Here is a 25,429-nt window from a genome sequence, read left to right on the forward strand (position 1 = left end):
GAAACTTGGAAGGGCTGCTTCTGTCAGAGGACTCAGAGAAAATAATTTTACGGTAAGTTCTTACAAAAATTTTATTTTTCTGTAATCCATTGACGCACAACTATCCCACAATTCTTGTGCTTTTAAGCCATTGGTCTTGGTATTGCTTGCTACCAGCTAAACATGTTGGATAAGGGAATTGAGCCTACAGTTTTGGTCATCTAGTTTCCAATCCTCCTATAGGCAGCAGTATAACCCAGTTGTGTAAGAATCATGTGTCCCTTAATTGACTTTAGAAAAGGGATTTTATTGTGAGTATAAAATACCCCATATTTACAAATCAACATTTAAAGAATGACCAAGGACTCCCAGGGCAAAATGTCTGCTTTGAGACCTTTGTTTTCAAGCTTCAGGACTGAGTTTTCCAGCAAGAAATGTGTCACTGCACTTTTGTGTGTCAAGTCATGATCTACATTTCAAACTATCTGATCAGACAAGAATTAATGTACAAATGTCTTCTTTATTCTGCATATAGTGATTTTTGATGCTTTGTAAAATCTCATAAGAGAAACCCAAGCTATTCAATACAATAGGGCAAAGCTTAAAGCGAGTCTTTAAGAGCTCATTAACACACTGTACTATGGGCTTTTCCATATCTATTATATGTTTTGCTTGATATTCTTCACTATGCTTAGCTTACTGTTGTAACAAAATTGGTAAACACACATTTCTGATGTTTAAACCTTGCAAACATATGTTCAATCCGGAGGCATTGACTACTGTGTTCCGCCGGCTAGTTGTCACTGATCCAAGCTCAATAAGCTTAGCAAAGTTTAGAATTATTTGTGAATATCGGTCGTTTTTTCTTTACAGTATGTTTTACTAATTTGTTCTGGTTCAAATAAAATAGTTCTATACTTTTACAAGAAATCCCTGACATTGATAATTGCTTTTTCAAGAAATGTGCACATATAATGGAGCAATTGAATTAAAATTATTGACATTTTCCTTAATATTTTCCCTTTTTTGTAGTTGGACAGGTAAAGTTTGATCCACCAATGAGGAAAGAAACTGAGCCACATCATGAGTTGGTGAGTAGTCTGAGATTATTAGTTACCTCAACTTCAATGACTGACTTGTATTCTAACACCACAGAGACCCACCAAATCATTGTCACCTTCCAGGTTTATATTGTTGCTGTACTTTAACTGTAGGCTGTGTAGCTTTCATTTGTGCGAAAAAGCTCTAAAAGCTTCACTTAAAAACACTATGCAGTAATCTATTATTAGCACATTTTTTTTTTTTTTTTATTAGCCGTCTTAAAACTGCTTTTCCCTTTTTTGTTCTCTATAAAGATCCTGCATGTGGCAAAAAATTAAGAAGGTCAGACAGATTGCTTTTTTTTTTTTTTTTTTACTAATGCTTTTTAAGTTAAACTAACTTTTTAGTCCATTTCAACAAGTTATGTGTTTCCGCATGAAGGTACCCATACGTGTAGTCAAATTGTCACACATTCTGAAAGCCTCCACTATAGTCATGCATCAATCAGTCCGAATGTATATGGAAAAATGATTATTGAATCAACACCAGTGGGCTGGATTTCGATCAGATGAGTTGTAGATAAATTGAATAATTTCCTTTTTTCTTCTTTCAATAAAAGTTGCACCTAGCAATGGTTATTATAATTAGATGATAAACTTTGTTGAGTGGTGGATGGGCTCATTTGGTACAAATGGGTTTTCTAATGGTGTGATCTTTATTAATGAAAAGGTCATAAGACATCGTGTATGGGTACCAAAATCGGTTTGAAGTGCTCACATTAAATAGCTGTTTGGTTATGATTAATATGAGAGTATCTGCAGTTTTTTCACTAGCAGCTTCGATTGTTGAATCCACTAACAAAATACTTTTGTATTTTGTAATGATTTACACTTACTATAGACAGTCAACTATAAGACAAGCATGCCCATTGTGAGTGTCAGCCTTGTGCTGTTAGCCAGCCAGCTGCCTGCTTTTGTTCTCTTTTACAGCTTGTGAGTGATATTCCCTGTTGTGTATTTGCGGCTTTCAATCTTATTGTAAATAACTTCGGTATCTGTCTGCTAAACAGCTCAACAGGGACGATTTTTTGGACAGTACAGAAGAAATATACTACACTGCAAGATCTAATCTGGTATATTCTCCTTTACTTTGTCAACTTTAACTTTGTGTCCTCTTTTCTTAGCTTGCAAAGCAATGTTTTTTTTTTTTTTTGTTTAATATTTCAAGACATATACACAGTACAGTTCTGTCTGTACAGTATGTATTGGCAATATTATATACAGTGCTTAGAATATACAGAGGAGATCTTCTAAGAGCTAAGTGAAAGAGGCCAACATTTTCTTAAAGGAACTGCAGTCGTTTGTGTCAACTGTATTTATTTTATTTAAAAAAAAAAAAAAAAGTTTAATAGAGGCTGCACTCATTACACTAGTTTTAAAGAGTATGCAGGATTTTCTAGTGAGCAGGCAGCAGGTTGTTTCTGTGCCACTGTTTTTGCTTTGTGAATTGACATTTTTTCAACAGATAAATTAAGATTAACTTGGCCTTTAAAGTTGATATTGCTCTAGGCGGTAGTCTGAGTCGTGCTCATCAGCCATGGTTGTTCAGCTTGGAATCTGTCCCTCTCAATCTACAAGCAACACACATTCATGTTGCTCTCTGCCAAAGGTTTTGTTTTCTTGCGTTGCCTTTATTGTAGCAGTAACAGAGCTTGCATTGCACAATTTGAGTCTTTGGACATGATTTCTTTTGCAATCATATCATATTTCTTTTGCATATCACCCCTGAAAGGGGTCTAATCACAATCATTAAGGCCAGCCATAGATGGTTTGAATCTAGGCCGGTTCAGCAGAAAGACTCTGGAGAATAAAATGGCGGTCCTTGCAAGCCCCTGCAATATTTTATGTCACACATTATTTTCGCAGCGGTCTTTGAAACACAATTTTATGGGAAAAAATACACTTCGCAGAATATAAAAACAACTAAACAGTAAAGTTAGCCCAATTTTTTTTTGTGAAAGATGTTGTCACTCTGAGTAAATAGATACCTAACATGTTACGGTTTAAAATTGCGTACACTCGTGGAATGACGACAAATTACAGAACTTAAAAATCTCAATAGGCGACACTTTAAAATATTTGACCAGTTGCAGAGGAGGTCTTTTGCTAGAATTATTGCTCTCACTCTGGGGCTCACGGCAATTCCTCACATGTTTGATTTGAAAACCATTTTACATTTGCGGGCATGACTTTCGTGTGTTTTCTTTTGTGCGCGAACCGTTCCTTTAAAAAAGAAAAATCTGATCACTTTTATTACTGTCACAAGAAATGTAAACATCCCTTGTGACAGTAATAGGTAGTGACAGGTACTCTTTATGGAGGGATCTAAAAGACCCCAGACCCCTTCACTGCACTTCAAAGTATTCAAAACGCTGAAATCGGCATTTTTGAATACTGACAGCTTTTTGAAATCGGCGCCGTTGACAGCAGAGTAAACCGGAAGTGACATCGTGACTTCATCAGAGACCCGATCAAAGCCAAATTCGGCTTCGTTCGGGACTTTGACCAGCCATCAATTGTGCCAGCTAGTCGCTCGGGTCTCCCGGTTGGTCGAAAGACCCAAGCAGAGCGGCCAAAGGGGCCTCTAGCTGCAGGCATCACCCCGGTACAACCACTTCCTCAAGCCGACGTACAGGTACGTCGGTTTGCGGGAAGTTGTTAAAAGTCAAACAAAGTGGCACTCATGGTGACACAGGTCAACACACAGAATGTCTAATGGTGAAGGCAAGACATAAATGCCACTGGACACCCAGACTATCATAAATAGTAGCAGCGCTACCAAGAATGCAATAATGAGCAGTAATGAAATTTAATCTAACAATACCAGAGCCCTACTGACAATTTGCACTAATGGGGGCTATGCTAGGACTAAACCGACTGGGTATGCACTGTCAAAATTGAACCGCATAAAGAGTGTAGGAGAATGATGGAAGTTTGTGAAAGGGCAGTCTCTGAAGCCTTAATCTTCTGCCGGATAACGTTGTCGCCCTTTTAAATGAGCATTGGTGCATTTATGATAAACCTTAAAGTGTCGCTAAATCCACATCATAAAAAAACTATCAATAAATGCTGTATTATATGCTGTTCATACTCAGTCATTATAAGATTAATTTTCTATATTCTGCAAAAAACCTGATTGATTCTGCTGTTGCCTGTCTTCCCCCTTCTGTCCATGTCCCCAATTCAGCTAGGGATTTTGCAGCTGTGGTGGCAACTCTGCACAGCGACTTTTTCTACTGAGCATTTCCTTCCTATCACATCTGAGCAGCCCGTGTGACTTTAGTTTCACACATGTGGACGTATACACAGTGGTAAATGAGAGACCACTCCGTCCCTCCTCCTCCATGCCCACTAACCAGCTATACACAATTGAGCAGGATATTACATGTACAGTATATTAATGGAGGCTTCACCTTCCTCCTATTCTAAGATACAGGCTGGAGGGGAGGGACACAGCCTGTTACTGGTAGAAATTCACCTGTTATTTACACAAAATAATAAAGATTTAATTTTAACTATATATTTGTATGACAATTGAAAAGTTTATTGATATTATATTTTTTTTTATTCTGAACATGTGCCACTTCTGATTTCCAGGTCCTCTGTCTGCAGAGCAGTAGCAGTTCAGGCAAAAAATGCTGTTCTGGGGCTGAGAGTATTCCCTGCTTGGTGTCCCCTTGGCTGCTTGCTCAGTATCTCTGCTCCCCTCTTCTGTTTTAGGAAGGACAGCATGACTTTCGTAGCTCAAGGATAAGTCACTCCTTTGCACTGGAGCTAAAGGGAGACAGTTTTCTGCCTTCTAAAGACTCTGGCATTGCCATGGAGGGGCCTCTGTAGCTTCTCTGTACCCCTACAAAGGATTTAATCCTCCAGAAATGGCTGTGGATCTCTGCTGGAGGCCTCGGGCACAACAGAGTCATTCTTGTTCCTGGAATTACTTTCACCTTGTTGTGGAAGCGTTGCTCATAATGAAATACAGTTCAAAACAACCATAATGCCCCACACTCAAAAATTATTCAGTCTATCACAATATCAATTAGTGAGCTGCCACTATACATATGTATAATATAACCTTAAACCCAAAGAGTAAATGAAACTTATAAGCAGTGCTCCACCTATTTTGAAATAAACACTTCAAATGTTATATCACCCAGTAAATGTGAAAAATTAAAATAAAATCTCCACCACTGTGATGTTCATTCAAAAAACATGATAGTGTCCCATGTGTTAATTAGATAATCTTAATAAAATGCAATCCAGAAGGCAATCCAAAAAGATCGCTTGTCACTGCGATTTCCACTCCACTATCTCTTTCCCAACAGTCACGACACTCACAAATATAATTTGCCTCTCATTTTACTGACCAGCAAAAAATGCACTAATTAAATTCCTTCAGACCAGCTTCTCCTTTAAAGAACCATCCACTTGAAGGAAAAAATGGCTCACTCACAAAAATATTAAAACCAATATCCTTCCATATATGTAAGTGGACAGTAATATGCTAAACCTTATGGTTAGCCTTACTCGCGTCTCACCATTCCATCTGGGCTATGTCACTTCTGGCTAGTGTGTTGACATCACTTCTGCCCTGCATTGACGTGTTTTGTCATCAGGACCCCCCTCCCTTGGAAAAATTGGGAGTAAATTTTAATAAAGAGGTTTTGTTTTGTACCTAGCTTTCTTCTCCAGGTGGCACTGTAACCCAATGGTCATGAAGATGGATATCAGCAAGTATGCTATCCAACTCCCTCCCTTTAGGATTTTTCCTTATTTTTAACCCCCTTCATTACAGAAGCTAGACGAGAGCAAAGTATATTATCTATCTTCTCCCCATCTCCACTGAGGATGTTTACAAGTTTATGCTGTTTTCTCTTTCGTTCATCGATGGACACAGCGCTCCATAAATCATAACTAGTTGGTTATATTGCCTCCTCCAGGAGTAGGACTAGGCAGAACAAAAAACACCCCATGTGCCATCCTCAGCTGGTATATAACCCCTCTCTTCAGTGTTGGTTTCAGCTGATGGTGGCCATTTTCCTTTAGCCTGGCTGGTCTCCGGTTGGCGGCCATGTTTGTGTAGCTGGATAATGTCACTGGGGTCATTTTTCCATAGTCTGGGAGATGCTGGAGACAACCGAAGCCTCATGGGAATGCCGAAGCTCCTCCTCTTCCTCCTTAGTTTTCTCCTCCTGTGTCTGGGACATATGAACAGGGATAGCGTCCATAATGATGCTGGGTTTGAATTCTCGGCTTTCCTCTGGTCGGTAGGGTGACTCTTTGGAGGTCCCTGTTATCTCTCTTTTTGCTGATAGGTACCCTGAGCCTTGAGGGGATCCTTTTAGTTGTGTCAAAAGATGGTTTTTGTACTGCAAGGTCTTCTGTTCCTTATGGAGCCTCAGGGTTACATCTCCTCCAGTGGCCTCCTCATGTAGGTGGCAGATCCCTCGAAACCCCAGCTTTCTATGGTTGCACTGACGGCAGTCCTGCAGTCCTTAGTGTCCCGGGTGGAAGTGGCGCGTGGGCAAAGGCCCAGGCGGAAGCGTTCCCCCCCCCCCCCCCCTCCCCTGCTCAGTCTGTCTCATTAGATTCTGAGCTGGATGCTGCCGTGGCATTGTGGCCAGTCTTTGCCTCAGCCCTGGTGTCTCAGACCCTAACTGAATGGGCCAAGCATTTGCACCAGGGCCTGGGGAATGAGCTGGTGCCCACTTCTTATGTTGATTTAGCGAACCAGTTGGTCCATGGGCTGCAGTCTATTTGTGATGCAGCTTTGGATACAGCTCCTGTGCTGTCCAAACTTTCAACGGTGGTGATTAGGCACGTGCTGTGGCTTAAGAATTGGTCTGCAGACCAAGCCTCTAGGAAAGCTCTCATTGATCTGCCCTTTCAAGGCGATCACTTGTTTGGGGCTACCCTGGATGACTTTATTAACCTCCCTAGCTGTCTGATTATGTCAGTATTTTTGAATGTCAAAGCAGTACATTGTTTTGCATGGAAATCTGTTGTTTTATATTTTAGGCCTGTAATTCTTAGGAATAACTCGCTTAAATCTGTCCATACAAGAGTCTTGTAGACATCCTGGGTATGATAAAGTTTGAAACACGAAATCATAAATTATAATATAATAATACATTTTATTTATTAATGTAATCAAACCAAAAGCACTGAAATTCGTCCAAACAAGGGTGCATTATTACTTAGCACTGTAATACTAGACCCTGCATATTGGTTTAAGAAACATGGGACTGCACAAAGTCCGACGTCACAATCGGGACGATAGAACCTGGTTTCCTTTATGATTTTCCTTCTCCTGTTATCTCGCTTCGAGCAAAAAACCACGCACATCCTTGTAGGTGCTGACTTTTTCTCGGTTGGTGGGATGTAGTCCATGAAGTGACGACCAGTCCGGATTGGCAACCCCAACAGCACGATGCTCAGCGTAATTCACAGCCATTGATGGTGTTTGGTGTTTCACAAAGATACGTTTGGCAACTTTCCAATTAATTCAGAATGAATCACAGGCTTGTCACTTTTTTTAGCAGAATGTAGACATTCCTCAAGCATTGCTAAAGAAGTTGTCTGAAGATCTTCTTGTAGCACTTCTTTTGCTGTTTCCTCATTGCTGGGTAGAATGTCATTACTTCGCCTGCTCTGTGACACCTCCCATAGTGTTATTACTACTTGTGGCTTCACGATTTCTTTCCCACCTTCCGTGCGTACCATAACAGTAGAGGTAATATGAACTGTACTCATTAGGCACATATCTTTCTCGTCACGTCATCGCAGTGCCATCATTTTGCCTTTGTCAGGCAACTATTTCTCCAGTCTTCAGCTTCTTATTGCCAAACGTTGGCGGCGTGTCGTGCCGGTCAACGCTAACGGTTTCATAGGCATCTGTTTTGTTGTACCAGAGATATTTACCCGTGTTGGGGACCGCCTGTGTAGGTTGAATATAAATAAAAAATAATAGATATGACAATAGTGATAACAAAATTTGTGAGCAGCTGCTAGCCCCCCCCTCCTGCTACAGATACTAGTTTGATAGAAAAATGGGGGAGAGAGGTGAAAAATACCTACCCCCACGGGTCTGCGCTTGCTAGCCAATAAGCAGAATATGAGTGAAAAAAAGCCTCGGATAACTCCTATGGTACAAAATGGATAGGAATATAATGTGTTTTAATTTGGCAGTGGATGGTGAGTTAGTCTCATAAATAATAAGAAAATATATATTATATTTTAAAGATGTGAGCTATCCCACAATAAATGAAAAAGTTGTGCACAATAGTGGAATATCTGATGATCAACAGTGAAAGAAAACGTATATATGTATTGAAACATCAGGTGCAATTAAGAAGGTATGTATGTGTACCCTAGAAGGGTTGTAATAAACAATGACACAAAACTGTGCAATATACCAACAACGTGATGGTGATATTATAATGTTGCACAAAGTGGGGTAGTCCAATGACTCTGTCAAGTCCAAAAAGATTTGGATTTCCACCAAGGATTATCAAATAATGTGTAAGTCCCAGGAAAAGAAGGCTGAACGTCTATCTCATGCAGGAAGTGGAGGCCAGGGGATATGGGAAAACTCACCAGATAAAAAGGATCCTCTCTTGTCTTACGACAAAGGGGATCAACCAGACTTGGGTGGTCTCCTCCACCAGGGAATATCTGTGACTCCTGGATCCACTTGTGACTCCTCTCCTTCTTCCATATGCCCCAGAGAACTCAGCAGATATGAATGTACAAGGAAAAGGAATACAAAATCCTCATAGTGAACTCCGTTGTAAAAGGTTTATTGAAAAAAAGTTTTTTTTTTTAAATTCCATACAATCGTTACAAATTCCATAAAAAAGAATCCAGAGGAAATGGCACAGTACAACTAAACTGCAGGGAAAGGTATATACACCCACAAAGTGTATACCGAGTAAAAAAACAAGGAAACACCGAGCAAACAGCCAGCGTGCCTTTCAATTGCTACTTCCATCCCCCAGTCACGTGATTTACATGCGTTCCAAAATGATGTGTTTCCTCATCAACGTGTGACGTCTTCAGATATTGGAATGCACGTACCCGGTACTTACTACTATATGAACGAACTGGTTACCTCCTATTGGCTGCAGGTCGTATATTTACAAAGAGGGAATGTCCATTCACAAAATATCTAAATCACCTGGATATGCGGTTATCATTAGTTACAATAGAGACACATGAACTATACAAACAATCTGTTGTTACATAAATTAGAGTTAAATGTACCAAAAATTTATGTATGAAAAATTATTATAAATATCGAACATGATGAATATATCAAACACTATAATGAACGTAAGGCTATTACAAAACATTTTCCAAAGGGAAGCATGTGAAAAGTTGGTGCTTCTAGTGACAATTATATTAATTGCTAAAAAATGGCAATGTATTAAATTAAATATGATTGAGTTTAATTTTACTAGAAAAAACCCACTTCCCTGTGCAGTGTCCACTGAATATATATATATATATATATATATATATATATATATATATATATATATATATTACACAAACCCTTGTGCATTATTAGTAGCATATTTATAAATGGTGTTAATATTTCTAGTGAAGGTGAAAGATTACATAGAGTACTGAAAATATATATTCTGTTAATATTCTGAAAATGTAAGTATGTGTTCGAAAGACTCTTTATTAATATTAAAAAACGAATCATTTAACCACTTTAGCCCCAGCCCTATTTCGGACACTTTTTGTTCACAAGTTAAAACCAGTATTTTTTCCTAGAAAACTACTTAGAACCCCCAAACATTATATATATTTTTTTAGCAAAGACTCTGGAGAATAAAATGTCGGTCATTGCAAAATTTTTTGTCACGCGGTATTTGCGCAGCGGTCTTTAAAACGCCATTTTTTTTGGAAAAAATTTGAAAAATCACATTTCACTGCATTTAAAAAATACTAAACAGTAAAGTTAGCCCATTTTTTTTGTATATTGTGAAAGATGATGTCACGCCGAGTAAATAGATACCAAACATGTTACGGTTTAAAATTGCGCCCCCCCGTGGGATGGCGACAAACTACGGTCAATAGAGATCTCAATCTGCGACGCTTTAAATTTATTTAACGGTTACCAGTTTAGAGTTAGAGTGTAGCTCTTTTTTTTTAATTATTGCCCACGCTCTGGCGATCGCGGCGATACCTCACATGTGTGGTTTGAACAGCGATTTCATTTGCGGCTCGACTTGCGTATACGTTTTTTTTTGTGCGCGAGCTAACGGTGACGGGGACGGCTAAATTTTTTTTTTTTTTTTTTTCCTATTTATTTTTTCTTTTTTTTTAAACTTTATTACAGGTTTTTAAAAAAAAAAAAATCTGATCACTTTTATTGTTGTCACAAGCAATGTAAACATCCCTGGTGACAGCAATATGTCGTGACAGGTACACTTTATGGAGGGATCGAGGGTCTAAAAGACCCTAGACCCCTCCACTACACTTCCCTGTATGCAAAACGCCGAAAACGGCATTTTTGCATACAGCCGTTTTTAAAATCTGCCGCCTTTTGCAGCACAGTAACCCGGACGTGACGTCATGGACGCCGCCTCCGAGTTACGTCATCGGAGACCCGATCGATGCCGTTTCCGGCATTCATCGGGACTCCATCCAGCCGGCGGACGTGCCGGCTGGGTGCTCGGGGCTCCCGGTGGGACGGGAGCCCCGAGCAAAGCCGCGGAAGGCGGCGGGAGGGGGGGGACGTCCCCTCCCGCCCCCCCGGGTAACGATCGAGCGGCTCCCGAGCCGCATCGATCGTTACCGACGGAAAGCCGACCGTCGGCTTCAAACAACGGTACCGGGATGATGCCTCTAGCTAGAGGCATCATCCCGGTATAACCACTCAAAGTCAGCCGACGTAGAGGTTACGTGACTGGTAGTAAAGTGGTTAAAATTAGTAAATATGCCTCCAATTAAAATCATTAAAAATGTATTATGAACGGAACAAGGAGTAAACAATATTAAATGGGTCATGGGAGAAAAATGTGCATTCCTCAAAATCCACCATTCACAATTTAAACAAATGACAGGTCGGAGAAATAAAAACTCCTAAGGGAGGATATTGACAACTTTGTTGTGGGAGGTCCCCCACTTTTAGATTATTTAGGCATTTGATATAAAACCATTAATATCCATATCAATGTTCAAACCCAGGGGGGGTCAGGCTCTCCAACTCATAAATCCACCGGGATTCATTTTGCGACGTAGCTAATTGCATATCTTTCCCCCGCCCTCGTGCATCTATTTTATCAACACCACAACATTTTTGCAGACGGGGGTCTTTATGTTTTAACCTAAAATGGTTGGATAGGCTGTAGTTTCTGAAACCTTTTCTAATGTTAGAGACGTGCTCCCCCAATCTCACCCCCAACTTTCTTGTGGTGCGGCCTACATACTGGAGGCCGCACGGACAAGTGAGCAGGTAGGTGACATGGGTACTGTGGCACGTGATGAGTTTCTTGATTTGCAATTTCTTATGAGTGACATTGGACTGGAATACCATAGTTTTTCTAGGTTTGTTGGGTACTGCTTTGCAAATCTTGCACCGACCACATGGGAAAAAACCCTTATGGTCGAGAAAAGTAGCAAGTCTCTTAGGGGGTTTTGGGACATTTTGTACCAACCTGTCCCTGGGACTTACACATTATTTGATCATCCTTGGTGGAAATCCAAATCCTTTTGGACTTGATAGAGTCATTGGACTACCCCACTTTGTACAACATTATAATATCACCATCACATTTGTATCACATTTGTTTATTTGTTTTTTTTTTTTTTTTGCATCTTTGTTGTTATTTTGCACAATTTTGTGCCATTGTTTATTACAACCCTTCTAGGGTACACATACAGTTGTATTTAAAATTATTCAACCCCCACTAAAATTGATTGTTTTGGCCAGTTTGACATTGATTTTGATCATTCAGTCATCCTGCTTACAATTAAATCAAAGAGGCACGTGTAGGTCAGACAAATATAACATAACATTTATAATGAAATAACCACAAATGTATTTTCTATGCTCACATCATTATCAGTTTTATTCAACCCCCAAGTGACATTCAATCTTAGTACTTAGTACAACATCCTTTTACAGTTATAACAGCTTTTAAACGTGAAGCATAGCTTGACACAAGTGTCTTGCAGCGATCTACGGGTATCTTCGCCCATTCGTCATGGGCAAAAGCCTCCAGTTCAGTCACATTCTTAGGCTTGTGCACTGCAACTGCTTTCTTTAAGTCCCACCAGAGGTTCTCAATCGGATTTAAGTCTGGTGACTGTGATGGCCACTCCAAAATGTTCCAGCCTTTAATCTGCAACCATGCTCTAGTGGACTTGGAGGTATGCTTGGGATCATTGTCCTGTTGAAAGGTCCAACGTCTCCCAAGCCTCAGGTTTGTGACGGACTGCATCACATTGTCATCCAATATCTCCTGGTACTGAAGAGAATTCATGATACCTTGCACACGCTGAAGCTTCCCTGTACCTGCAGAAGCAAAACAGCCCCAAAGCATGATTGACCCCCCGCCATGCTTCACAGTAGGCAAGGTGTTCTTTTCTTCATAGGCCTTGTTCTTCCTCCTCCAAACATAGCGTTAAGCCAGTCCGCAGAACACTATCCCAAAACGTATGTGGTTTGTCCACATGACTTTTGGCATACTGCAGTCAACTCTTCTTATTCTTTGGAGACAGCAAGGGGGTGCGGCTGGGAGTTCTGGCATGGAGGCCTTCATTACGCAGTGCGCCGTATTGTCTGAGCAGAAACGTCAGTACCCACATCTGACAAATCTTTTCTAAGTTCCTCAGCAGTCACACGGGGACTTTTCTCCACTCTACGCTTCAGGTAGCGCACAGCAGTCAAAGTCAGCATCTTCTTTCTGCCACGACCAGGTAGCGTTTCAACAGTGCCCTTTGCCTTGAATTTGTGAATGATGATTCCTATGGTGTCTCTTGGTATGTTTAACATCTTTGCAATCTTCTTATAGCCATTGCCCTTCCTGTGAAGAGTAATCCCCTCTTCTCTTGTCTTCCTGGACCATTCTCTTGACTTCACCATGTTTGTAACCACACCAGTAAATGTCTACAAGGAGCGGAGTATCACATTTTAAAGCTGCCTAATTGGTGCTTATTAGGCTTTATTGCTGCTCCCTGACATCCACAGGTGTTTTCAATACCTGATTGAAAACACTTCAATGAACCTCTGTTCTTCAGAGTGGTAGTCTTTAAGGGGTTGAATAATTGTGTCAATGAAGAATTCACAAAAGAAACATTTACTACTGTATTACAAAACCAATTGATGTCATTTTAGTTGCATATGGTTCTTTAAGAAGTCCCTTGTAGGATTTCATTCTGAATACAATTACAAATGTACACTAAATTCCCTAAAACCCTTTACAGCATTGGGGGGTTGAATAATTTTGAATACAACTGCACATACCTTCTTAATTGCACCTGATGTTTCAATACATATATAAAAGGATTTTTTACGTTTTCTTTCACTGTTGATCATCAGATATTCCACTATTGTGCACAACTTTTTCATTTATTGTGGGATAGCTCACATCTTTAAAATATAATATATATTTTCTTATAATTTATGAGGCTAACTTACCAGAGATCTGATGAAACCAGCTTCCATTGGCTGGTGAAACGCATCATCTTTACTACACGAATGAGGGATGCCGGTTGCCAGTAAGCCTATCTGCTTGAGCAGGAAACCGTCAAGGAAGTCAGTTTGAAGTGACAGTCTGCTGCTCGGCCCTCCTGCACATGCTCAGTGCAAGCACAGGAGACAGTGGGAAGCCTCCGAGCGAGGCAAGGACGCCGCAGCTCTGCAGACCCACGTCGAACACCCGGATCCCATGACCACAGCGCCAGGAGGATGTGACAGACCGATTGATTCCAAGGACTTATTGTGCTTAACATATCAATCATACAGAGAACTCTATTACTACACTTAACAGTTGCACAACTAACCTCCAACATACCAGTCTATGCCAATCACTCCATTACTGCTGGACTGTGTGTTTTTTCAGGCTTTCAGTTCATATTGCCTAATTCTAGTATAGGGAATATTCCCTGTGCAGTCTACCTGGAATATTGGTCCATATATTGAACTGACTCTCTGAATGTTGTGGATCCATGTTTGGACCAACTACTCACCCCTGTGGAATCAATTAATTATCAGGGACTGCGCCCCACTTCACAAGTGGATCCCCCCTCCTTTTTTTCATCAATTTTGATCCATTCACAGGTCTGGGGGATTGTTTGGTTGATTACTGCAGTTATCCCTCAAGTTGTTTGTTGTTTTTATGTACATGTTTTTATTGTTGAGAGTTTGTATGGTTCTGGGAGTCTATGCATGCCACATTTTTCAGTCAATAAAGTTTTCCTTTGAATACATTTTGTGTCCATTGTTGACCCTTGTCTGGGAGAATTTCCTATCTCCTCTATTTTTGCATATTTATTAATTTGGTCAATGGACTACATTAGCCCCTAATAGGGCAATAGGTGGTACAGAGAGCATTCATAAGGGGTGATCTATAGGAGAGAGATCTTTTGTTTTTCATTACCTCACCATCCACTGCCAAATTAAAACACATATTCCTATCCATTTTGTGCGATAGGAGTCATCCAAGGCTTTTTTTTCACTCATATTTTGTTTATTGGCTAGCAAGTTGCCAAATTAAAACTCATTATATTCCTATCCATTTTGTACCATAGGAGTTATCCGAGGCTTTTTTTTCACTCATATTCTGTTTATTTGCTAGCAAGCGCAGACCCGTGGGGGTAGGTGTTTTTCACCTCTCTCCCCCATTTTTCTATCCAATCTGTTTTGTTTTGCCGAAGAAACTCATAAAGTTCAGGAGACGTATAAAAGTTGTCGGTTGTTACGCAATAGCCCTGATTTAGCAATGGCTCAATGAGGGAAAGAACGGAAGATGTTGCCATTCCATAGTTGTATTGTGGATTGAATTTTGTTCCTTTTCCAGTGTATATGACTGAATTCCAAATGTAGCCAGGTGACAATTCCCATAGCAAGTAGGATTTTACGCCAAATTGTGCCCTCTTTAATGCAATGTATTGTACCCAGCTGAGCCTTCCCTTGTAGGCCATCAGACTTTCATCTATGCTGATATCTCTTTCTGGCACATAGCTCTGTTGGAAATTTTTTAGAATCATTTGAGATACTTTCCAAATTTTCTTTAGTTTTGGTGCAGGATGTGTAGTTTCATCAAATTCTTTGTTGTTTTCGAGGTGTAAATATTTCATGAACAGGGAAAATCTGTACTCTGACATGACCATGCCAAAGAATGGTATTGGACAATGTATTCATTGTCCAATACCATTTCTGCAGGGGTACAATTATTTGGCCCAGAAATTTCCAAATGTCCTCTTTGGTCACTGGTTCCCACTTTCTGCTTCTTGAAAACTTGCGATGCAGAGTAGCTAATTGTTGCTCTTTGTACCGGTTTGTCTCAGTAACTATTTTTCAATAACCACATCGGTCAGAAATAATTGTAAGTATGCCAAGGGGTTCTTGTGTTCAACGTCTACTTTCATACTAGGTGCTCCAGTAAATGGGAATCTTGGGGGCGCTGCCTGATTTGTACTGCAGTCAATAGAGCACCAATTTCGCACATCACTGAGCTCTATCGCAGAATCGTCGCTGTCGTCATGATGACGAATTTCCCCATGAATCACTATCGCTCAATTCTTCAAGTAATTCAAATTCACTATTGCTGTTTTCTAGCTGGTCTAAAACAGCTTTTGACCTAAAGAAACGCTTTTTGGACGCCATGGATGTTCTCAAGTTTCCTGGCAGAAAGAACAGTAAAAGTGCAGACGGCACTGGACAAATCACTAGGGACAAAACTGAGGGGAAATGGTTTCCCTGACAGATTACAAAGTATTACAATGTGTGTGTGTCATGTTTTGTTTGTTTTTTTTTAAATTCCCGCCGGGTTTTGCCCCCCCCCATCCCCCCCCCCCGCGCAAATCGGTGCTCACAGGGAAGGGAACCCAGAAGACAGATGCCGGCATCGGCTAGAGGACACAGCGGGAGGACATCGGGGGATCGCAGGGACAAGGTAAGTATCACTACAGGGTAATCCCGAGTGTGGCTCGGGGTTACCGCGTTTGGTACTAAAAATAAACCCCATAGCCACACTCGGGTTTACCGCCAGGGAGGTTAAGGGTATCACGGGAGGGAAGAGTACCTTCCTGTCACGGAAAGGGAAGGAGCCTCGCCGCATTTGGGGGCCCTCCTTCTCAGCCCATAGAAAATTATTTTGTTTTTCTGGGGCGGAGAATAAGGGAAATAGATCTTTTAAATATTCCCCGGGAGGTTCCAAGCAGCCTTGGTCTGGTAAGCCTAGAGCTAGCTTCCCTGGACCAGCAGACTCCTTCAGCATGAAGGTTTGCCCTCACCCATTATTGGGGTGGGGGGGACATCTTCGCTGGTTTCTAGCCCCGTGGACTTCTTTGCTGAGCATCAAGGAGATCCGTAAAATGTTTCTTTTAGGGGTACCCAGAAAGGGGGACAAAGCTTGCCTTTTCAGATTTTTTAGGTTGTGAGTCTCCTTGTGTGGATTTATTTCCTGCAAAGGTTCGGGTGATGTCTGAACTACCTAAGGTCCCCCCTATCCCTGTCCAGGGAATTGATTTATCTAAGTCTGATTCTATTTCTGACCAGGGTAGTTCTTCCTCTGCACAAACTTCAGGGACCACAGGCCGTGAATCACTGGCTACTGTCAAACAGATAGTGTTCTCTCCCATTTTGCATACAGGTTCTGAGTCTGATGGTATCCTCCTTCAAGACAGTTCTGTTTGCACATTCTTACATGCAGCTGCTTTAGCAGGTTCGGCTCCACAGGAGCATACCGACGTTCGTGGCGAGGTCATGGGGTCCTCTGACAGATGCCGCAGGCGTCCAAGGGCCACGGTAAGGCCATTATCATCCTCGGCTAAGGCTTCTTCGGCAGTTCCTGTGAAGAATCAAGAGTGAGGATCTTCCAATCATCCTGGTGGCTGTAAATGTCCCGTGGGGGCTTCCTCTCAGAAGAAGACCAGTTGTCCCCAGGGCTGATCTACCATCCTGCTTTACAGTCGCTGGTTTTCATGGCTTAGCTATTGAAAGCCAGGTACTGAGGGATAGAGGTCGGTCTGGATCAGTGATCCCTACTTTGTTTAAGGCGAGGAGGTCATCTTCCAGCAATATATACCTTCATACGTGGAAAGCATACATTTCTTGGTGTGAGTCGATTAGCGCTCATCCTCGATCCTTTTCTGTGGCTCGGATTTTAACGTTTCTTCAACGGGGTGTTGATCAGAAGTTGGCCCTGAGCACCATCAGGGGCCAGGTGCCTGCCTTGGCAATCTTCTTTCAGCAACCCCTAGCCACGCACTCTTTAGTTTGTACCTTCATTCAGGGATTTGACATGTGGCCCCACCTGTACAGTCTCCTTTGCCACCGTGGTATTTAAATTAAGTGCTTTTGGTTCTCCAGAAACCTCCATTTGAGAATATTCGGGAGATTGCCTTGCCTACATTATCCCAGAAGGTGACCTTCTTAGTGGCTATTACCTCGGCCCGCAGGGTATCGGTATTGGCAGCATTATCCTGTCACAGTCCCTATTTAGTGGTCCATAGGGATAAAGTGGTTCTTTGTCCCTGTCCATCATTTCTGCCCAAAGTTGTCTCTGACTTCCTTTTGAATGAGGACATTGTGTTACCTTCCTTGTGTCCCAAGTCAGCTCATCCCACGGAACTTGCCTTGCATATCTTGCATTTGGTTTGTGCGATTCGGGTGTATCTGGCAGCTACTGAGTCTTTTCGGAGGTCACACTTGCTTTTTTTCGTTACGGACAGACCAAGAAATGGGCTGTCCGCTTCTTGGGCTACCATCCCTGGATGGATCAGAAAGACGGTGACTCAGGCCTATTCCATTAAAGGTCAGGTTCCACCTTTCCCTGTCACGGCACATTCTACTCGGGCACTCAGTGCTTCTTGGGCCTTCCGTCATCTGGCTTCAATATCGCAAGTTTGCAAGGTGGCCACTTGGTCGTCCGTGCATATCTTCACAAAAAAGGTAGATGCTTTGGCATCTGTGGATGCTTATTTTGTCCGCAAAGTTTTGCAGACTGCTGTTTAGGAGGGGCTGTTCCCAATTGAGGGGTGCTTTTTTTTTTTTAAACCTTTATTTTTCAGACAAGGCTCCTGTGTCCTGGGTAAAGGCTCTTATGTTTAGCTTTGGGTTATTTTCGCCACCCCACATTTTCCTTTTGGCACTGCTTTTGGAGATCCCATTAGTTATGATTTATGGAGCGCGGTGTCCGTCGATGAATGAAAGAGAAAATGGGATTTTTGTACTCACTGTAAAATCCATTTCTCTGAGTTCATCGACGAACACAGCATCCATGAAGTTCTGATACTTCTAATACTGCTTGCTACTAAACTGATTAACTAGATCAGAGAAGGGATTTATATACCAGTTGAAGACAGCCCATGGACGTAACCAGGTGTTTTTTGTTCTGCCTAGTCCTACTCCTGGAGGAGGCAATATAACCCACTAATTATGATTTGTGGACCGCTGTGTCCGTCGATGAACTCAGAGAAATGCATTTTACGGTAAGTACTAAATTCCCATTTTTTTCCCAGATCACTGATATTGGATAAATGTTTGTCAAATGCACTGTTAATGTTACAGGCATGTTTATGCTGCATTACCATAGACTTTAATGGAAGGAGTTGACAGGCTTCAACTCCTCCCAAACTCAATATGTAGCTTCATTTTTACCGCAAAGCAGCGCAAACACTTTGCTTTTCAAATGAGAACAGCCCTGTCTGTTGTCTATATTATCCATTGTTGGCTGTTTTGCTAGGCATTTGGGTGGCAAAAACATGCCCCAAACACCTATTTCTTCTGCCAGTGTGAACAGGAACTTACTGTTTTGTGTACCTTCGAGTATTACCGTTTTGCAAAAAGTATAATTTAAATTGTACAAATATAGAATCTGTAGGATTTTTTTTAATTAGCTTGTGTTTGTGTGCCCTAAAGAAGGTTTTAGTGTATTTTTATTGAAAACATGGATTGATAAACATTTGCGCAACTGCCATGGGACCTTCAAAATCAATAGCACCATCTTGTTATTTACTGGTCCTGTCCTTTCAGAAAATGTATGGTTTGGGGGGAATTTTACTCCCCTGAAAGCTGCAAGTGGGAAGTAATTAAAAAAAAATGTGCAAAATGGTCTGGCCACCTGAGGTCAAAAGTGCAGCAAAGGATCTGGCAGCGAAAAGGGTAAAACGCAATGTTGAAACAAAAGAATCTCCCAATTGATTGTATTTCCAAACCTCCTATATGTAGGTATTGTCCTTCAAAATACACTGTAAATCTTGAGATATATTTTGTAATGCTACATAAAGTAAAAATATTGAAAGAGAAAAGCGCTGAAATGCCAGAAGGGCTTTTCATGGGACAAGTATAGTTGACACAGCTTGCCTTGTAAGCCCTTGACACTTTAAGTTGCACTGACAGATGTCATTTTCATGAAAATGTCACATAGAATACCATACTCAGAATGGCAGCTCCACAACTTCTCACATTTGCAGTATTTTCATTTTCTTATGATATTTTCTGTTGCTCGTGTTGAATAAATTTATGACAAAGCATCTTAGCTTTTCTCTAAATAAATAGATAATTTTTTCTAACTTAGACATATAGTTTAAACTTCAATTAATGAATAGAAAGTATTTGTTTGCAATGTACAGGTAATCATGCAAGAGTCTTAGTACAGAGTAGCAAGCGGGCATGAATTGCATTGGATGAAGCAAAACATCAAACTGTAATTTCTGTCCAACGACCAAGAATGAATGTGAGCATATTAGACCTTAGAGCAATGTGCACTTGTCATCTTATATTATATATATATATATATATATATATATATATATATATATATATATATATATATATATATATATATATATATATTTTTTTTTTTTTTTTTTCCTGCTTAGGCAGTAGTTAAATCGAATATGGTCACTTCTAAAAAAGACAAAAGGTGTTTATAATTTATATATAGCTTTTGCAATGTCACAAGATTTATTTCTGTCCAGTGTTGCATTCATTTTTCACCAAATGATGGGAGAGTCAGACCACTGCGCAAAGCCTTCTCTAGCACATCCCAAAAGATTCTCAATGGGGTTAAGTTCTGGACTCTGTGGTGGCCAATCCATGTGTGAAAATCTGTCTCATGCTCCCTAAACCACTCTTTCACAATTTGAGCCAGATGAATTCTGGCATTGTCACCTTGGAAACATGTCCGTGCCATCAGGTAAGAAAAAATCCATTGATGGAATAACCTGGTTATGCAGTATATTCAGGTAGTCGGCTGACCTTGTTCTTTGGGCACATGCAGTAACTATCCAATAGGATACTTACTGCATGCTTTGTTTAGTTAGTTGCTTAGTTAATTCCAGATGGTGACTTTTTTTTTGGCCGGACAGTGTGTGATATATATATATATATATATATATATATATATCAATGTGCACAAATGTTTTGCCTTTAATTTCTGTTTTAAACTGAATGGGTTGTTTTACAAGGTGAGGGTTTACAATTACTTTAAAATACAGTGGAGAAAATAAATGTTTGATCCCCTGCAGATTTTGTGAGTTTGCCCACTTACAAAAAAATGAGGGGTCTATCATTTTTATCATAGGTGTATTTTAAATGATAGCGACAGAATAGCAACCAAAAACATATGATACATGTATTATAAATTAACTTGCAGTTCAGTGAGTAAAATAAGTATTTGATCCCCTACCAACCAACAATTGTTCTGGCTCCAAAGGCATGTGCTCATGTGGTACTTCGATTTTTCCTGTCAATTTAAGAAGGTGCTCCTATTGACAACTCGTGTATAAGACACCTGTCCACAGAATCTTTCTTCCATTCAAACCCACCATAATGGGCAAGATTAAAGAGCTGTCAAGGGACATCAAGCACAATATTTTAGAACCTGCACAAGGCTGGAATTGGCTACAAGATCATCTGCAAGACGTTTGGTGAGAAGGAGACCACTGCTGGAGCGATTATTCGCTAATGGAAGAAATACAAAAAAAACATCAATTGCCCTCGTTCTGGAGCTCCATGAAGGGTTTTGCTTCATGGGGTAAGGAGAAAAATGAGGGATCAGCCCAGAACTACACAGGAGGGGCTTGTAAATGATCTCAAGGCAGTTGGGACCACAGTCACCAAACAAACCATTGGTAACACAAATTCCGCCATAGATTGAAATCCTGTAGTGCCCGCAAAGTCCACCTCCTCAAGAAGGCACATGTTCAAGTCTATCTGAAGTTTGCCAATGAACATCTGAATGATTCAGAGAAGGAGTGGGAGTAAGGGCTGTCGTTACATGAGACCAATTGAGGTCTTTGGCATTAACTTCACTCGCTGTGTTTGGAGGAAGAAAAATGCTAACTATAACCATACCTTCAGTCAAGCACAGAGATGGAAACAATATGCTTTGGGACTGTTTCTCTGCTAAAGGTAGAGGCCAACTTTGCCGCATTGAGGGGCCAATGGACAGGACCATGTTTTGTAAAATCTTAGATGAGAACCTCCTTCCTTCAGCCACAACACTGAAGATGGGTGGTGGATTGGTCTCCTAGCTTCCCAGCATGACAATGACCCAAAACATACTTCCAAGGCAACAAAGGAGTGTCTCAAGAAGAAGCACATTATGGTTATGAGGTGGCCTAGCCAGTCACCCGACCTTAATCCTATAGAAAATGTATGTAGGGAGCTGACACTTCAAGTTGCCAAGCGACAGCCAAGAAATCTTAAGGATTTAGAGAAGATCTGTAAAGAACAGTGGACCATAATCCCTCCTAAAATATGTGCAAACCTGATCCAAGTACAAGAAACGTCTTACCTCTGTGCATGTCTCCACCAAGTACTAAGTCATGTTTTGCTTGGGGATCAAATAGTATTCAAAAATAGTATAGCCTTCAAAAAGTATTCATACACCTTGAATAATAGTAGTAATAATAATAATAATTATTATTATATATAATATAATGTATAATAATTATAATATATATATATAATATATTATAATAAAATAATTATTATAATAATAATAATAATAATAGTATTGCCTTCAAAAAGTATTCATACACCTTGAAATTTTCCACATTTTGTCATGTTACAACCAAAATCGTAAATGTATTTTATGGGGATTTTATGTGATAGACCAACACAAAGTGGCACATAATTGTGAAGTGGGAGGAAAATTATAAATGGTATTCAACATTATTTACAAATAAATATCTGAAAAGTGTGGCGTGCATTTGTATTCAGCCCCCCGAATCAATACTTTGTAGAACCACCTTTCACTGCAATTACAGCTGCAAGTCTTTTTGGGTATGTCTCTACCAGCTTTGCACATCTAGAGAGTGCCATTTCTGCCCATTCTTCTTTGCAAAATAGCTCAAGCTCTGTCAGATTGGATGAAGAGCGTCTATGAACAGCAATTTTCAAGTCTTGCCACATATTCTCAACTTGATTTAAGTCTGGACTTTGACTGGGCCATTCTAACACATGAATATGCTTTGATCTAAACCATTCCATTGTAGCTCTGGCTGTATGTTTAGGGTTGTTGTTTTGCTGGAAGGGGAACCTCTACCTCTGTCTCAAGTCTTTTGCAGACTCTAACAGGTTTTCTTCTAAGATTGCCCTGTATATGGCTCTATCCATCTTCCCATCAACTCTGACCAGCTTCCCCGTGCTGAAGAGAAGCATCCCCAGAACATGATGCTGCCACCACCACATTTCATGGTGGGGATGGTGTGTTTAAGGTGATGTGTAGTTTCAGATTTCCGCCACACATAGCGTTTTGCTTTTAGGCCAAAAAGTTCAATTTTGGTCTCATCTGACCAGAGCACCTTCTACATGTTTGCTTTGTCCCCCATACGGCTTCTCACAAACTGCAAACTGACTTCTTATGGCTTTCTTTCAACAATGTCTTTCTTCTTTCCACTCTTCCATAAAAGCCAGATTTGTGGAGTGCACAATTAATAGTTGCCTGTGGACAGATTCTCCCACCTGAGCTGTGGATCTCTGCAGCTCCTCCAGAGTTACCATGCTGATTCTTGCCCGGCCTGTCAATTTAGGTGAACGGCCATGTCTTTGTAGGTTTCCAGTTGTATCATACTCATCCATTTTAGGATGATGGATTGAACAGTGCTCCATGAGATTTTAAAAGCTTGGGATATTTTTTATAATGTAAGGGTCCTTTCACACAAACGATCCTATCAGATCCGCCTGTCAGTTTTTTAGGCAGATCATCGGATCCTCAATGCATCCCTATGGCTGACACCCGCTGCCATCCGCATCTGATCCTGTCCGTGAAATCCAGATGGATGGAAACTCTGTTTTCCATCCGTCCAGGGGATCGGATCGGATGAGAGTGGACAGGCGGTCCACTCTCATCCAATTCCCCCATAGAGAGCAGCTGGGCTCTGACACCTCCCTCTCCGCACATAGAGGGAGGTGTCGCCTGCCTGCTCAGTGGGGATCAGTGTACCGCTGAGCAGCACGGAGTCTGCCGATGGAGGCGGACCATGTGAAAGTAGCCTAACCCTCTTTTAAACTTCTCCACAACTTTATCCCTGACCTGTCTGCTGTGTTCCTTTGCCTTCATGATTCTGTCTGTTCACTAAGGCCCCTTTCACACAGGCGGACCATTCAGATCCGCCTGTTCGTTTTTTTGGCGGATCTGAACGGTCCCCCCATGCATTCCTATGGGGCATCGGATGGCAGCGGAGACATGTCCGCTGACATCCGATCCAATCCGTCAAATCTGGACGGATGGAAACCCTATTTTCCATCTGTCCAGAGGATCGGATGGGATCGGATGAGAACGGACCAACGGTCCGTTCCCATCCGATTTCCCCCATAGAGATGCATGGGGAACTGACAGCTTTGTCAAGGGGTGGGAATACTTTTTCAAGGCACTGTACTTATTTTACTCACTGAACATTTGTATCATATTTTTTCTGGATTTTTGGTTGACATTCTGTCTCTATCATTTAAAATGCACCTATGATAAAATTATAGACCCTGCAACTCAATTTATAATATTGGTATCTTGTGTTTTTTCTGGACTTTTGGTTGATATTCTGTGTTTATCATTTAAAATGCACCTATGATATATGTATAGACGCTTAATTTCTTTGTAAGTCGCAAACTTAAAATTCTGCAGAGGATTACCCACTGTGTTTTGGGTATGTATACCTTGTTTACTGCACTTGTGTAAATGTAAAGCTTGCATGAGATAAAGTAGCAGAAAGGCCTTTTGCAGTAGGTTGTGTTTTTACCTTCTGACACACTTCCAACAGAATATCTACTGTTATTTTCTTATTTTGCATTACGGGGAAAGTATTTGGTGAAGGGCAGGACACCACTAACAACAAGTTAATGAAACTAGGGTTTCTTTTAGCCATATCTTGATGCTAGCATGCCTTGGAAATACAAAAACCCTGAAAGCAAACAAGCTAACCAAGATATCATTTTGACCTTTGAAGCACAAAGAGGTCCTTTACTCCAGATTGCTTTTCTTTGCTTTTCTTCTTTTGGGTTTCTGTTTTGACTGACTTATTTGACTTGGAAGTGTGTTGTATGTAATGGTCTTGAGGTATACCTTTATATACAGTAAATGTTTTCTTCCATTAGAGTTATTTACATCATCAATGTGTTCTTAATATAATAGAAAAGCCTGTTTTTGGCTTACTTTACTTTTTTTGTGTGTGCAGTGTAATTCATATACTGCACTCCCTTCAAAGACATCTGGTGACCTTGCATGCAGTCTAGCAGCAGCCACACATCACAATTTTCTAATGTTGCTCATTACTTAGAAACTACATATTCCATGCTCCTTTGCATTAGCGCACTCTGGAAGAGGTTTGAAGTGAGACTAGAATTGTTTTACTGGTCACTCCCATTCCTTGTATAAGGGCAGTAATTAGATAGGACATGCAAGATGGGAGTTGTGGGAGTTGTAGAAGGCAATTGAGGCACAGCCTCCTTTAGTCCCCTGCAGAAGGAAATTCTGACTGTTGCTGCTGACCCCTTTTCACCCTTGCATGGAAGTCCAGTTTACCTTACCTTCATAAAAAAATTTCCGCAATGTGTTCTCCTCTGTTGGAGGTACCAATAACACGTAAGCCTTCTATAGCACATTTTGTGGTTATATCCAGTGCTGCGGGTTTTATGGGACCGAGTGGGAGATATCTTTTTCAAA

The 25,429-nt window shown here is 40.8% G+C and overlaps 1 protein-coding gene across 6 annotated transcripts in view; it reads left to right on the forward strand.

Moving 5' to 3' along the window:
• MAP4K3 (mitogen-activated protein kinase kinase kinase kinase 3) overlaps positions 1–25,429 on the forward strand; it is an 883,599-nt gene that overhangs the window by 488,201 nt on the left and 369,969 nt on the right. For 3 of the 6 annotated variants that reach the window (XM_082251934.1, XM_082251933.1, XM_082251936.1), the window contains 2 exons: positions 1,012–1,070; positions 2,090–2,152. In XM_082251934.1, coding sequence (XP_082108060.1) covers positions 1,012–1,070; positions 2,090–2,152 — 122 coding nt within the window. The remainder of the gene's footprint in view (positions 1–1,011; positions 1,071–2,089; positions 2,153–25,429) is intronic. The other 3 variants (XM_082251935.1, XM_082251937.1, XM_082251938.1) reach the window with 1 other exon arrangement.

The sequence above is a fragment of the Pelophylax lessonae genome, assembly GCF_965119305.1.
Source record: "Pelophylax lessonae genome assembly, chromosome: 3".
Lineage (NCBI taxonomy): Eukaryota > Metazoa > Chordata > Amphibia > Anura > Ranidae > Pelophylax > Pelophylax lessonae.